The 16,812-nt window shown below is 39.0% G+C and overlaps 1 protein-coding gene across 2 annotated transcripts in view; it reads left to right on the forward strand.

The window, feature by feature from the left end:
* Positions 1-1,890: 1,890 nt before the first annotated feature.
* Positions 1,891-16,812, forward strand: part of CNTNAP5 (contactin associated protein family member 5) — a 432,771-nt gene continuing 417,849 nt past the window's right edge. The window contains exon 1 of one of the 2 annotated variants that reach the window (XM_087950302.1): positions 1,891-2,352. In XM_087950302.1, coding sequence (XP_087806428.1) covers positions 2,271-2,352 — 82 coding nt within the window. In that variant the 5' untranslated portion in view covers positions 1,891-2,270. The remainder of the gene's footprint in view (positions 2,353-16,812) is intronic. The other variant, XM_087950301.1, reaches the window with a different exon arrangement.

A 16,812-nucleotide genomic window follows, 5' to 3' on the forward strand; every position in this document is an offset into this window, starting at 1 on the left:
GATCACACATGACCCTGGGACACAGCAACCATCATAAATATGAACCAGTTGCTAAGGGTCTGAATTTTGATCACATGACCATGGGGGTGCTACTACGGTCATGTGTCACTTTTTTCAGTGCCATTGTAATTTTGAACAGTCACTAAATGAAGTGTTGTAAGTTGAGGTCTACCTGTATTGGAACTGAGATTGATAAAAGTCCTTCTGTAGTTGTCTGCCATTGTGTGTGTTTGCTTGTGTGTGTGTGTGTGTGTGTGTGTGTGTGTGCATACATACATACATGGGCAATGCTATGCATAGAACAAACAAAATTACTTAGTGGACACTGAGATATCAGTAATCTGGTATGATTTTCCCCCCCTATCAGTTTGTGTTAGGATTGCCACGTTGGAGCTGATATGAAAGCCTTTATCTTTTATATACAATTGGAAAAAAAATTAGGAATGTAACTGAAGACCAGTTTTCTCCAACTCATTCTGATTACCATTCCTCCTGTCCAATCTTTTAGCTTTAGCTAGTCTCTTAAAAACTCAAATTCCTGTTCCTGAATTTATTTTTATTTTCCAAACTTCCAAATCTAGAGCAACCAGATCTGGGTTGCAAAGCTCCAGTTGACCAATAGATGACAGCAAAGAGTTTCCTGATTCTCTTTGCTACCAACTGTTGCTCACCCAGTTTTTTTACAGGGCAAATCCAATTAGCCTTACACTAATCATCCAGTAGTTTTTTTTCAGAAACAATTCAAAGGCTTCTTCCCCCTCGACACTCACATGCACAATTTTTGAACATGCAAATTTCACTCTCAGCGAACCATCTTAAGTATGGGCACGTACAGATCTAAAAACCTCCTAATTATTCCTGACCGTTCTCTTAATATATTTCTTATGGCTGGAGACTGGCAAATTACTCACAGCGAAGACATTAACGCTCCGAACAAATTCTCTCCTGGAGAATTAAACATTTTTTTTTTAAAATCTGCCTTTGACACTGCCTGATATCGACGTGAGCCAAAACCGAAGCAAAGCAACAAAACGAAGACTTGGGAATTATGAAGCCAAGGTTCTGGAAAAAAAGACAGCAGCAGCAGCAGCAGGAGCAGCAGCAGGAGCAGCAGCAGTGCGGTAGCGGCGATGGAGAGTTTGACGGGTGTAACAAGGCAGAGACAATATTCTTCACTTTGCATCACTGGTATAGAGGAGGAGGTCCCAGGCTGACACTTCCTCGGCGCTCCCCTCGCCCCCGCCTTATAAAACAGCGTCACTTTGAAAATTTGGGCAGCTGAGACAAACAAATGAACCCGTCTGTCGGTCGAACGGAAAGGTAGGGCTTGTCTCTCCCTCTCCCTCCCCCGCAACCAAGTTTCCAAGCCAGGATCTGAACTGTAGAGATGCCGTTGTTTGGCTAGGGTGCATTTCACACGTTCAAAGGGGTAGGTGTTGCATGGCCCTTGTCTTTGCAGAGAAGGAGCGTTGGTCTCACCTGGAGGAAAAACCCCTCCCCCTTCCCTTGGGTCCCCTTCACCCCTCCGCTCCCCCTGCCTCTTCCTCTCGAGGGGCACCCCCGAGGAAGCCCGTGAACAACGCAATGCCCACCTCCTCCTTGACGCACCTGTCTCCCAAAGCTCATACTCGAACCATGCCACCCCTCGTTCCCAACCCTGCCTCAATTGCTCCCTTCTGCCTAGTTCCGGATCCAGGCTAGTCGTCCCTCCCGCCCCCCATATCCTGCCTCTCTGATAATCTCAGAGCTCCCCTTTCTTTGCTTTTCCAAGGTGGCGTTTCCTTCCCCATTCCGAGGTGTCCCTTCCCCCCCTCGCAACTCTCTGCGGGCATCATCGGAAAGAGCGAGAAATGCTCCGAGCAGCCAACTTCCCCAGTAACTCCGGAGCCGATCGCCTGGGCTTGCTAGCGGTGCTGAGAAAAAGGATCCTCCCTCTCGCCGGGGCGGGAGGGGGGACGGGAGGAGGCTGAGCAGGAGGCGGAGGGAGCGGGAAGGACTCCTTGCGCCTATAAGGAGTTCTCCGGCTCCAGTCTTTCTGAATTCCAAAAGCAGCTCCTGGAGGTGGATTGACCCTTTGGCGCTTAGGAGCTCTTTGGCGGAGGCTTCGGGGAGAGAGAGAGAGAGAGAGGCGCCTTCTCTCGCCGCCTCGCCTCTGTCTTTCCAACAGGCTCTGGATGTCGGATGGAGTAAATGAGCCAAGGCAAGGAAACCAAGCCGGAGGAGCCGCGGTTTAAAATTGGAGATTAAGGAGGCAAGGACAGTCCGGGGCAATGGAGCCCGGGGCCCAACTCTTCAGCGCGGTGATTTTGCTGCTGCTCACCGGCTGGCGTCGCGGCTTCGCGGCTTCTATCTGTAAGTATCCCAGACTTTTTCTCCCCTGCGCTTTCCGGGGAGATCTCTTCTGGGTTGGCTAAGAGGGATTTTGCTGGAACCGAACAAGGGGCGAGAGATCCAGCGGTTAGGGTCCCGGGTGAAGTTAGCTTAAGCCTTTGCTGCAAATCGGCTCTTGCTCTTTTTTGTTTCCTCCCACACTTTTCGTGCCGGAGAAGAAGGAAGGTGCCGACTGGGTTTCCACCCTTAAAAAATAAAAACGAAGTTGCGGAAATATCAGCATCCTTTTTGGCCCCCCCCCGTGCGACAATTCTCCGCGTAGTCTGGTCGGAAAGGAAGTTGGCTTCTCCTGGGTCTTCGGATGAATGGCTGGTGGTTTGTATCCCTGCGTGAAGGCTTCGTTTTCCGTGTTGCTGATGGTAACGTGGAAATGCCTTCAGTCTCGTCTCCCTTGCAGAGGGAGGATGGCTCCTTTGGCTGGCTTAAAGGTTTCTAATTCAACATACACCCTTTTTTCCGAACGGATTAATGCCTTTGTTATTTTGGTAATCCCAGAGTCATGGTGTCTCTGCTGCTCTATTCCAGTTGCTCCCGTGTAATTCTGGTTGTTCTCTTTTAGACAGGATCAGTATCTGCACTGCTGCTTCAGGTCTAACCTGATGGGTTTCCCCAAGCCAGGGTTAACTACAACAGTCATCTATAAAACATGGTGGCCTCCAAACATATTTAGGTTATAACTCCCACCTTCCTTGGACAGCATGTTCAATGTTTTACTGGCTTAGAAGTAGTTGGAGATGGCCAGTTTGAGGAAGACTAAACTCCATCTCAATGCTGAAGAAGCACCACATTGAGACTTGAAGCACATGTGATTATTAAAGAAGGCACAAATAGTTTGGTGTAGTTTTTTTTTTTTAAGAAGAAAAGGCACTGGCATAGTTTTAAAACTACTAATCACTCAGGGGTTCCTTGCTGCTTCCATGTCACATGCACGGCTTGGACTATTCTGATTTTCACTTGAAAATAAATCCTTCGTCCTCACCTGAACTGTGCCTTGCATTATTACTATTTGATAGGTTTTGTAAGATATTACTAGTCAATTGGTGTGATAAAGCATCGGTGGGTTTAGATTGCCACTGCAAATGAGAGGAACATGGCTATACCTTTTCAGACGTTTATTTCCATCCAGGAATGGAGTCACTTCTCACCGTGATCCCCGAAGGGCAGGGAGTGTTGCTAAAGTATGGTCTCCAGTATGCTGAGTCAGAAAGTAAGTCCCATTGAGCTGATGGGTTCTCATTCCTCAGATTGGCTGGATTGGAGAGTAATGCACTGTTGATATGTTGCTTTGGAAGATGACATGGACAAAATAACACCACATGAGAAGCATTGCAATGTGTCGGTAACAGTGCTTAGCAGAAGTGACTGAGAACATAATGGTTCACTGAAGTCATGCGAGATTTTAATCCCGTTCACAAATTTATGGAGATTAGAGCAGAAGGACAAATTTTGAAGAATTGGACCACTTGGTAGGACACATTTTAACCAGTGTTTTATTTAGCCTGTGTTTTATTCACTGAATGCCATTAAATACAGGCAAAATATATTTGGAACAAAATGAATTATATTCTTTATGCCTTGATAGAAAGGAATGAGTTGTTTCTTGAGTTCCTAATAGCTTTTTGAACGCTAGAGGTCACTCTTACCTTTATGATTCCCTTCCTTGAAATTGGGGGAAGGGGTGCTAAAAGAAATATATTTTGGATATCTACCCAGTTGAAGCAATGGACTACTCTGAATAAAAAGGAATACAATAAGCTTCACGAATGACTCTCTTGTGGGTGTGCCTTCAGGTTGGATTTTAATGAATAAAAACAGTAAGCAGGCAATAAAACTTCTTTCTACCTGGAGTAATGGTTAATGTGGTTAATAACATTCTGGAATGCTCAGTGGGAAGCGATTTAACCAACAAGTCTTACTATTACCCAGTTTGTAATAAAGTTAATTTGAATATTGGTTAAAAGAAAACTCTGAGTTAATGAGCTTTACTATTTCTTGGGTGACACTTTAATTTCCCCCATACCAATAAACATTTCCACTGAACACCGAAACTGCTCCCTAAATATTTGGGATTTTATCTTTGTAAAGCATAGTGATCAATTCTTTTATTGTACTATATACAATTCTTATGTATTTATTCATTAAGCAATGAATTTAGCAGGATGCTTTCCCTCAGGAACATTTGGGAAAGTTATTCCATAAAACACCCACCGTTATTACTTTCAATGGTTTGGGGCAATAGGCAAAAACATTGTTTCAGCTATTATGAAACTTTTTTTCCTTTGCTTCCACTGGGTGTTGGTCAAAATCAAAAACTGAAATAATAATCTCTCTGTGTAGATAAGGATATTTTCACGCCAGATCATGCTTTGTCATCTTTTAATTCATTCTATTCTTTCGTAATTATTTCATTAGAAAGTAGACAGTTATCTAAGGACTAGAATGATTCCATTTTATAAGTGATGTTTCAGGAAGCATGCAAAATACTCTTTTGGAACAACTATCTGTGTGGATTTAGGGTTGATTCCTGCATGCTTATTTGATAGCAAGCCTCTGAATAATCAGTAGCATTGATTACTTGATTATTTGAAATGATATCACAAAGGAAGATACCAAGCTTGAGGATCCATGAGTTAACTTTGCATATTCAACTCATCAACAGCAGTAAGACGTCTGAGCTCTGCAAATTTTTAATGTCTTCAACTTCACTTTAGTCATTGTTTCAACAGAGCACCCACTATCTCAGTGGCTCCCACAAACTTCCCCGCCCCCCAAAATCAGTGTTTTTCATGTCCACCAATATTTAATACAGTCCATACCCAAAGCCTTCGCTACGGTAGTCAGTTTACCTTTTTGCCTGTCATATAAGTTGTCAGTTTAAATACACAGGAAAAAATCTGGGTTTAACAGAAAATAAATTGTAATGATTAAAAGTCAAACTCTGTTGTTGGGAAACTGAGCTCCTGGCAGTTTCAGAAAAGAAGAAGAATCAGAGTTCTGAAGGGATCAGCGAAAGGTCTCTTAGATCTAACCTCTGAGCGAAGGTGTACTTTTCAAGACTTTAATAGATTAGCCCCATGTCAATTCAGATCATAGGATTCTGTGGAAAATGTTTGGTATGTGATGTGCCAACTGGATAAGAAATAGCCTTTATACAGTTCCCAGTATTTTATAAGGCAGATTTTTCTTCATCTCATCTATTTTGATACAAATTAACATTGAGCACATTTAAAATAAGATCTATATTTAAAGTAAAGAAAAGGAAAATATCAGTGTTTGAATTAGTATGTATGCAAGGATAATTTGTGAGAAAGAATAATGAATAGTGTTAGTTTAAGCAATGTGTGTGTGTGTGTGTTACTTCCTCCTAACACGTTTACTTCTCATCTTTAATGCTTGCTTAACTCTGTTTATCCTGGAAATGGATAATCTGATTGTGTCTGTGTGTAGGTGTCTGTGTGTAGGTGTCTGTGTGTGAGAGACAGACAGAGCTATCTGTTTCCTTACCATGTGTTAGATTACACCCTATCTTTCATTTCTTTGATTCTTGGTACACTGCATTAAAAAGAGATTCTGCTGCTTGTTTATCTGCTTGATCAGCATATAACTTGATTATAGCATTTCCTGAGCTATTTTCTTAGTAATTTCAACAATGGGCTGTATGGGAGGTCAATAGACAGTGTTACAAAAATCACTTTACCTAATGCACTGTATTTCCATAAATATTTCAGTCTTGCTCCACCAAAGCCCGTTATTAGATTACTACAATAGTAATGAGATTTCTCCCCAGGATTCTAATTGCTGGAAAATAGATATGGCATTCATTAGTATGTATTTCTATTTTATCATGTTTGTAATGGGTATGATTTTAATAGTGATATCCTTGTTCGCTTATAAGAACGTTCTGCTTAACCTTTCTAGAAACCTTTCTAGAAGCTTTCATATATATATATATATATATGTATGTATGTATTTATGTATGTATATATATATGTTCGGTATTCAGCTTTGTTCGGGTATTTTCCCACATCATTATAGTTGTGCTTTTAAAGTTGTAGCAATGTTTCGGCAGAATCTCATCTGCCATCATCAGGCTTCTGTATAGTGTTCATCTATACAGTCTATACGAACACTATATAGAAGCCTGATGATGACAGATGAGATTCTGCCGAAACATTGCTACAACTTTAAAAGCACAACGATAATGACGTGGGAAAATACCCTAACAAAGCTGAATACCATACATATAAATACCCGCGAAAACTTAAGAAAACATATATGTTTTCGTAGATTTTCACGGGTACAGGTATGTAGGTCTAGGTGGCACGAAGCTGAAAGCACCAGCCTGAGGATGGCGAGTGGGACCTCGTCGAAACGTCACCAAGATACTCTTAATCTTACACGGGAAAAGACCTAAACACACCTAGACACACATATATATATGATGTGATGAACACTATACAGAAGCCTGATGATGGCAGATGAGATTTCTGCCGAAACGTTGCTACAACTTTAAAAGCACAACTACAATGACGTGGGAAAATACCCGAACAAAGCTGAATGCCATACATGTAAGTACCCGCGAAAACTTGAGAATATATATATATATATATATATATATATATATATATATATATATGTATGTATGTATGTATGTATGTATGTATGTATGTATGTATGTATGTATATGTATATGTATATGTATATGTATATGTATATACACATACATACATACATACATACATACTATTACTGTTTTTTTTTAGTAATTTTGGAAGATGGAGTTTGTAGCACGTTTGTCCATATATGCATCCAAATAAAGCATTCCGTGCCAATTCCGTGCAGTTGGAGATCTCTCTGGTGATTCTGGATAAATTGAAATAATTGCAAAGGGAGGGGAAAATATCTGCTTCTTGAGATATGGTAGAACAACAGAAGTGATGTGTCAGCAGATGCACATGGACTGAACCATACAACTAGAAGTTTTGTTTCTGCTATTGTAGGATGCTACTGTAGGATTGGAGGCAATGCTCCTGATATGCGCTTGGATGTGACATCCTTTGTTGTGTGATAGGAGGATGCTAAATCTACTTTGTCCTACTCTATGTATGCAGTTGAAGCAATCTATACAGTGGCAGTCTTTTCTATCTAATGGCTAATATGTTTTAAACAAGATTATATAGAAACACTGAGATTGAAATTTAGGGGGGGGAACCCACTGTCCAGCATATAATGATTACCATGATATAATAATTTACCATACTGCAGTAATTTTGTGACCTGTTTTATCGAAGTTGTGTTGTACTATAGTCACTGTGAAGTCAGAGTAAACTTGGAGAAGGACATTGTTTCAATATCAACCAGGAAAGTGGAGAGACCAGTTTCTACAGATAAAACCATCAACTTTTTCTTCTCCCCCTCCTACACTTTCTTAATGGATTTTGTTGTTCTCTGAGCATATAGAAAGGGGCTTGGTTTGTGAATGCTTACTTTCATTTGATGAAAAGATTCAAGTAGATGTATTAAAAAATCAGCTATGGAAAATGCAACTGAAGTGATAATAAGCAGACCAGAGCTCGTATTTTTATTCTTATTATTGTTCATCACATAGTCAACCAGATGCTTATACTGTATGTGGCATTCCCACCCCTATTGAGTACTTCCCAAGGACCTGGTAAATGCAGATGTTGTTGTTTGATGATGTTAAAAAGTTTGAGCTGATCCAAGTAAAGCTTCTTCTGCAATTGACTGAGGGTGATTTTGTCAACACTGATGGTGTTCAAGTGATGCTCCAATTGTTTTGAGATTGCACCCAAGTTGCCTATCACTACTGGCACTATCTTTGCTTTCTTTTCCCAGAGTTGCTCTACTTCTATTGTAGATATTTGTAATCCCTTCTACTTACTTTTAAAGTTCAAATTATTATTTCACTTGAACTGGAATAATAAAGTTTTTGTGATGTTCTTCCATATGTTTCTTAATTGCAGTCCTATTATGTGTTGGTCTTTCAGGTTCTGTCATAACTTTAAGAGTAGACAAACAATACATTTATTGTCTTAAAAGCCATCAAATACTTGTCACTATAAAAACAACAGCAGCAATTTTTCTAAGTAGGGAATATTTTGTTATGGAATACATATCGCTTCCAAATGTTATCTGTTCAAATAGTTGGCTGCTAATCTTTTTTTAAACATAACAAAACTGCAGCTAATGCGCTTGATCTATTAGCAATATTAAAATTCAGAAGTAGTGTTCCAAAGAAACAATTGGATTTCATTTGTTTAATTTTGAAACCTTCAAAATTAAAAGTGTACGTGGTACAAATCTAAATGGATTCTGACCGTTCAACATTTCTTCAATTTTGATGAACCAAAATCTGGTTTGGTGGAGGAGAAATGATGGAGTTTGGCAGGTGATTGATCATGATCCCAATATTTGCTACCCTACTCTGTCCCTCATTTTCTAATCTGCTGTCTATGTTCTTATTCCACCCTCCCACTCTTAAGGAATAGCACCTTATTGCTGTAAAACACAACATTTAACACTACCCCATAAGGCTATGTGGTATCCATATTCTAAACAGAATCAATTGTGTTCTTTTCATATTTTTTTAATACTTCATTTTCTTAGATTGTATCTCAGAGTTTGCTGGGTCATCTTCCAAATGAGAGCTTAGAATAATAAACAGTGACAAATGTAAGTAAGTATTTTTAATATCATAACAAAATAAAATAAAAAAAGCCCCAAGGCCGTGCCTTTAGAAAATTTTAAGAGGTAGTAGAGTTTGCATGAAAAGAAGACAAGGTAGCAAAGTAAATAAATCTAGACCAGTTTTTATCTCTCTGTGAAGAAATGATAAGGTTTATTTTCCCACTTTTTCTTTTATTGTGTTAGGTACAGAGTAATTTAGTCATTTTCCACTCCACAACGTTCTACTTTTTTGGAAAAGTGAATTCCAAAAACTGAGGAAACCTTTAGCAATTCATTCAGAATATTCATAGTGTTGAACACTTTGAGACTGCCGTACGTACAGAAAAAGTGAGACTGGGGAAGCAATGCCATGAGCTTTAAAGCTTGTCCGTTTGCTGGATAGTGACAAAATAATTCTGGTAGCTGGGCACCAGCTTATTAGAATGTGTAGTACTCCAATTTTTCACCCTTATTAGCAGTATAATAGGAAATTCTGGATAAATATCTTTAGCAGAGGCATAAATTGAAAGGCAATCAGGACAGGAAGTTATAATGAAGTTTAATTATATTATACATATTTCTACATAATGGTTAAACTACATAAAATGTAGGAGATCCATGATCAGAGATTATTAGTGTTTTGAATCTACATTTAAAGTAGATATACATAATATCAGAGCTATAACTGCATCACTGGCAAGGCAGTGTAGTTAAAATTTCCTGCCTTTTCTGTTTGCTAATTCACTTCCCTATATATTTGTTGGGTGTGTAGCCTTACTGTGAAATGTAATTTGGCCCCAGATTTCTATAGATTTATTTGCATGCCTGCCTGATTATTAATGCCTGAGTATTAATATCATGGGGCTTTCTCCCCCCTCCTTCAATTCCCTTTAAAGAAATACCTTTGTTTGGATTCTTGGATACTTTGCTCCGTTGTGAACCTCAAACTGATCTTGAAATATTGTTTTAGCCCAACATGACTGGATTGGTGGGGCACAGATTTGAGGGTATTCCTTGCATGTGCTTGCAAATGGTTACTATAGGAAGGGTGTCATGGTAACTGGCCATAAAGCATCCATTTATCTCCTTGGAAGATGCTTCCTACTAATCTCTCCTTAGCTTTGTCTTTGGAACCGTGCACATCCATCCAGAAACAAACTAACCACTAGATTATCTAACTTGCATTTTTAATTTCTCAAAATGTGGGAATGTAGATACACCTGGAAATAACGATGGCGCCAAAGACTGAAGTTTTGCTTCACAGATGGCCACTTTCCATCATTATCATCTGAAAGAGAAAATAAAATAAAATAAAATAAAATAGACGAAGGGAAACTGGAAGAATCTAGAGGAGGTGCCTGTGGACATAGCATGGTTTTAAAACTCACAGTTGGGAATGCTCCAAAAATGATATTATGGAATTTATTTATTTTATTTATTTAAGAGAATTTATACGGCTTCCCACTCATATTCAGTTACTCTGAGATGCTTACAAATATGTAAGAGTCAAATAAAACTATTTGGTATGACTTCGTTTCTATGTACTGCTCTGATTTTTGGCACATTTATCTCCTTGTGAGCAGATTCTGTCCTTGTTTTGTAAAACCTGAAGAACTGTTTACTAATGAACATATGTGAAAGAATGTTTATTGATTTTCTTTATTTCTATGTCAGCAATTTTCTCATAGCTGAGAAACCATCACTGTGTCTATCTATTGTCTATAAATTATACTAGAGAAAAAGTAGGTTAATGAACACTAAAACTCCCTGATTATTCTTTTTTTTTTTCCTCAGAGATAATGTCCACAATCTGGTGTACAGACAAATACACTAAGGACTCATTGGAATTAGTAAGACTTAACATGTGCAAATGTGTTCTGGATTGTGCCAATTGTGTCTCCCTGATTGGTTCATATGAGAGGACCCCTCATCATCCTGACTTCACTTAAATTGTGTGTGTGTGTGTGTGTGTGTGTGTGTGTGGTTCTTTTTAATCATTCCCTATAAACTATCCCAAACAGAGCTTCACAGCAGTGGCTCTAATTTTTGAAAGCAAGCAACAGAAGAAAAAAAAGCAATGGCTTAGATAAGTTGGAGCAAATGTAGCTATCTACCTCTATCAAAGTAATCTTGATACAGCTCTAATGATAACTCCATTGATCCCAGTTAGCCTTAACTCCCCACCAAGTTCATCATCATGATATGAATGGGGATCCTTGTCTGGTTCTGACTTGCTGCTGTCTAACTACAGTGTCTGCAGATCCATTCAAGACAGAGCTTTTGTGTTCACCTCATTCGGAGCCAAATTTGTCATAAGCCTTCTAAGTTTAAGCAAACAAGCCATTTTCTAAAGACTTCATCTGAAATAGGTAACCCCAATGGGGTTTCTCCCCATGTAATTAAACTCTGCTTTCCAAGTCAAATCTCAGAGGCCCTAGCCCTTGAAGAAGAGAGTGTCATCCAAGTAATCAACATGCATCTGAGAAACAGATAGACTCCTGTGTACAGTGCTGGATAGATGTCACTGATAATTAATTCACTTGTATTAATCCTTTCCTTGCTTTTTCTAATTGCTCTGCACAGATTCTTATGGGCCAGTTCTACCATCTGTTGTGCAGATCAGTAGAATTGATTGAGTTTTAAGTGGTGACAACAGTGCCGCGCAGAACCAAGAGAACACAGTGGATGCCAAAATAGTGCCATATTTTATTTTTAACTATCCAAGCTGTTATGCAGTTTAAAAAGAATAACCACCACAAATTCAGGAGCAGGATAATGAAATGGCCCTGACAGACAGATGTTCAGTAGGCTTCTTCTCTCATCCCTGGCCACAAACTGCCCTATCAAAACATAGAAGAGGGGAGGACACACACAGGAAGAGGAGTGAAAAGATTCCTTGAAGTCATTTTAGGATTTTGGGTTGATTTGCTTCCATAAAGGAAGGGAGGCTCATTGTACACATGTTGTACTCTGACAATAAAGGTTGATTTGATTCATAAGAACCTACTTGTTATTATTTTTTCAGCAAAATTGTTGTGACATTTTTGGTACTGGCAAGTATTTTCTAAACCTTTGAACAGTGTTCTCAAATGCTCACATCACTAGCCTACCTTATTTAATAATTCTTGTGGAGTCCTTGGTGTTGGTTGGTTGGTTGCAGACATTTCATTATCCAATATCTGCAAGCAAACAACCAAGCTCAGAGAGCACCAAGGACTCCAAAGTTCAACCCTGAGCTACATATATTCTCTTCCAATAATTCTTGAATACATTTTAAAGGTAATGGGGAACTTTGACTCCCCCCTGTTGTAGCTAAGGGAGAGAAGGCAACCTGGAGGTCATTTAAAAGCAGTTTGGCTGACAAAATTATGTTGGAAGAAGGTGGTGGATGAGATATTGCTTGCGTGATGTAGGCTTGTCCCTGTACTGCCCAGTTTTGATTAACTCCACATTTGTTTAACAAGAGTAGTGAATGACCTTCTGAAATAGGCATTCCAACTCCTCGTTCCTTCTCACCATTTATGCCCTGCGAATATGCATTTATGCCCTTGCCTCAAAATTGGACACAGGATATTCAGCCATGTCAATGATAAAATCCTACTAAATTTGGAAATACTTAGGGTTTGCCAATAGTTGTTTGTCACTGGGAGGTAGTGTTAGTGCATAGATGATGTCCAACTCTAGCTGGCTCTCCTTTTGATATATCCTTGGCTTTTCCAGGCAGCTCTCAACGTCTCCTCATCCCATACCTACAATTTTTCCATAAGCCCTTCCCATAGAGCTTTACCCACAGAATCTCATGTATATGAAAATTATGAACACAACCTTTTGGATAAATGTAGCAGGTAAACACGCTCATGGGGTGTCTGTGTCCCTTTTCTGCTCTCGTCACCTTCAAGACACCACCTGTGTACATAGTGGTATAAAAAGAAACAACCTTTTCCATCTGTAGGAAGGACCAGCTATTTTCTTTGCTGCAGGTCTGTCATATCATGTGGAACACCCATTGGGGAAGAAATAGCGTGTAGTGATTCTTGCGATCCTCTTCCTTTTTGCCAGTAGTCCCTGAGAATATAGCAGAGGGATAAATACATTTTTTAAACTTGAATTATGCTGGCATTTGCATACAAATGGAATTAATGCAGAATTAGTCAGAGGGGCTATTAATAGGAAATCATGGTTTAAGGTTATGGAAACAAGCCTGCACAAGCCTGGAGTTTCTGCCAATGCTATGTCCTTTCTATTCTTTATTTATATATGCAAAAATGAAATCAAAGCTTTCCTCTAAGCACTAATTATAGCTCTCTTGCATACAGAAGACTGCTTTCATCTAAAAAATATTGTTTGCTAAAATAAACTCGTGTCTTTACTCACAACAGTTGGAACAGCCTATCTGTAATAGTCAGCTATGGGCTATCTTTATATCTGAATCTGGTCAGCAGACTAATATAATATATCATATCACATCATATCATAACATAACATAACATAATATATAACATAATATATAACATAATATATAATATATAACATATAACATAAGATGCAAGTTTATAATATAAATTCCTCCTCCTCTTCCCTGTCCCCCCCTTCCCTTACTCCCTATCACAAATTTTACAACATGGAAAGGTGAGGATTGTTTTCTAGGCAAAACATTACCAAATGCCAACAGATGACAGTGCCAGCTAACACCAGGCAGAGAATATGAGAAACATTAGTTTTTTTTCCCCTACTTGGTTCTCTGAATGCTACAAATAGATTGAAATAACTTATTTTAGCCAACTATATTGACCACCAGAAGGTACTTTCAGCTTTATTGGAATTGGTCCAATATACCTCTGATTGATGAACCTTAATAAGGTCAGTATAACCATATACATTGTTCAGGATATTTGGATATGTACCATATAAACATAGATAGATTTGTCCCCTCCATGTTTGGGGGGCAGGGTGAAGGTGGGCCAGGCAGAACCTCATACATGGAGAACGTAACATATTGCAACATTCATATCTCTCTACTCTGAGAGCTTAAGGAAGGGAGAGGGACTGCAGGTACCATTCTGACAGATTGTGTTTTACCCTACTAGAGTATCTACACGCATAGCAAGGAAAAGAAAAGAAACCCATGCTGTGCAGATTTTCATTAATTTCAAGAGACATTTAAATATACACAATAGCTAATAATTTCTAAGGCAGTAACCAAAGAGGCTAGAATCCTAAACAGGATGGCTAGGGCACACTCAATTTGTATTAAAGCAAATCTTCCTAAAGAAACTTGAAAGGAAGTTGAAGGTGAACTTAAGAATCCATTTAGACATTTTAAAAAAATAATCTAATGAAATATTTAGAAGCTTTGCTCATTTTTTTTCCTACGCTTTGATCTGCATTCTATTAGTGTGGTGGGGAGCAAAGGGTAGTAGTACTACTTGTTGTAATTTGTGCTTGGTTTTTCAAAGGTCAGTGGGTGGACACATGCAAGCCTGTCTCACATTTGTCAGTGGCTTCCTTTGTTTTCAGCATTGATTAGCTGAATTAGACCCTGCACTGAATTAGACCCTGATAAATTTTAAAATGAACAAGCACCATCAAAATTTTGAAAGAAAAAAGTAAGGAAAGTACTGAAAAGTAATAAGTGAAAAAAATATAAAGAAAGAAATAGAGAATAGGAAAAAAGGAAAAAGAGAGGAAAGGAAAAGTTATAAAGAAGCAGCTTCCAATATTCTTAACGGTAAGTACAAATGCATTTATATTTTGCGCTATCTGTCTAAGATTACAACATAATTTTCTTCTTTCCATAGTCTGCCTTCTCTGATCGTCAAACCTATAAATCATAAGATATTTTTTTTCCAACAAAAAATCCTCAAGGAATTTATAATCACTAATAAATGTTGTTATTGTCCTTTCTCTAATTAAACAAATCAATTTTGCCATCTCTTCTAATTCTGTCATCTTCGCCAACCATTCTTCCATTTTTGTGCACATAATAATCTTGCAGTAGTTATTTATAAAAACAATATTTTATAACTTTTTTCTAATTGCCTGTCTGTTAATCCCAAGACAAGTTCTGGTTGCACTTCAATATTACTATTACTATTATTGTTGTTGTTGTATCATTGTGTGTATTTGAAGCCAAAGTTCTCTGACTTTTTAATTAAGTCCGCCAGGCATGTTAAAATGACACTTCATGTTTCACATATTTCCAACATAAATTTGAAGTGCCTTTATGCATTCCAGATAATTTTTCTTGGTGGACAGATATATTTTGTGCACTAGTTGCATCAATTTCTGGACCAGGAGGCCTGTTCCAATGTGCTCTACATGGAGCTTCCCCTGAAGACTACTTGGGAGCTGAAACTGTTTCTGAGTGAAGTAGCAATGAAAGTTACTGGTATTCCATGGTGTGCCATTTAATACTCTTCTCTATTGCACTGCACTGGTTACCAATAGTCTTCCAACTACAAATTTATTATTAATTATCAATTACACAGTGTCCCCTTTTGGGACCTAGGAGCAGACCTTTCCTGTTGTGATACCTGCCCTCTCCATCTCTCTAGTTTGAGTTTGAGATTGAATGATTATATCTTCCTTCCTAACACTGCTTTGTGGAATTATGAAAGACCCCTTTAGCTTTAACCCTTGAACTATTGTATAAATGGGATTACTCTTACAGGAGGGTTTTTTGGGGTGGGTGGGTGGGGGGGAGAGGAGATAAAAACTAAATTTCAGGCCTCTCAAAAAGAGGTCAATTTACCAGATGATTTAGGGGAATGATGCCATCCCCAAAACTAGAGGTCACTTGATGTCATACCTAACAGCAGAAATTGAGCAATAAATAAATAAATAAATAAATTCATTGTCTTTTGCTTCCAATAATCAAATTATGTTCCTTGCACTTATGATCTGCCCTAACATTTTTAATGTTTATGATGTCCTGAAAAGTTACTAATGCTATTATTTTATAATGCATATTTTAACCCTGTATTTATGTGTATCATCATCATCTGTATTGGGAATAGAAACAGGATAGAAATATAGAGATTGTTCAGTCACAAGGAATCCACAATGACTTAAAGACACACACACACACACACACACACACACACACACACACATTGTGGATTCCTCATGACTGGCTGGACTTATACCTGCAGTTTTCTTGGCAAGGTTTCAATAGAGTTTACCATTGCTTCCTTCCTAGGGCTGAGAGGGAGTGACTGGCCCAAAGTCACCCAGCTGGCTTCATGACTAATATGGGACTACAGCTCACCATTTTCCACTTTCTAGCAGGGCACATTAACCAACATAACAAACTGTCTATCTCTATTATATCTTCTCTATCTTTGTTTCTACAGTATCTCACCAAGGGAGCCATGGTGGTGCAGTGGTTAGAATGCAGTACTGCAGGCTAGCTCACTGCCAGGAGTTCAATTCTAACTGGCTCAAGGTTGACTCAGTCTTCCATCCTTCAGAGGTTGGTAAAATGAGGACCCAACTTGCTGGGGGCAATATGCTGACTCTTTAAATCACTTAGAGAGGGCTGTAAAGAACTATGAAGTGGTATATTACTCTAAGTCGGGGTGTCAAACTCAAGGCCCACAGGCCAGATCTGGCCCATGAAGCCCCCGTGGGGCTGTCCTGGAAACAGTGAAGGACCAGCCCCCAGTGCCTTGGGCCTGACCCTGGCCAGCCAAGCACTGATCTAAAACTTGGTGACAGCCATAAGGGCTGGAACAC

The sequence above is a fragment of the Notechis scutatus genome, chromosome 1 (genome assembly GCF_049901735.1).
Source record: "Notechis scutatus isolate UNSWTSFEM ecotype Mainland chromosome 1, rNotScu1.2, whole genome shotgun sequence".
Classification (NCBI taxonomy): Eukaryota; Metazoa; Chordata; class Lepidosauria; order Squamata; family Elapidae; genus Notechis; species Notechis scutatus.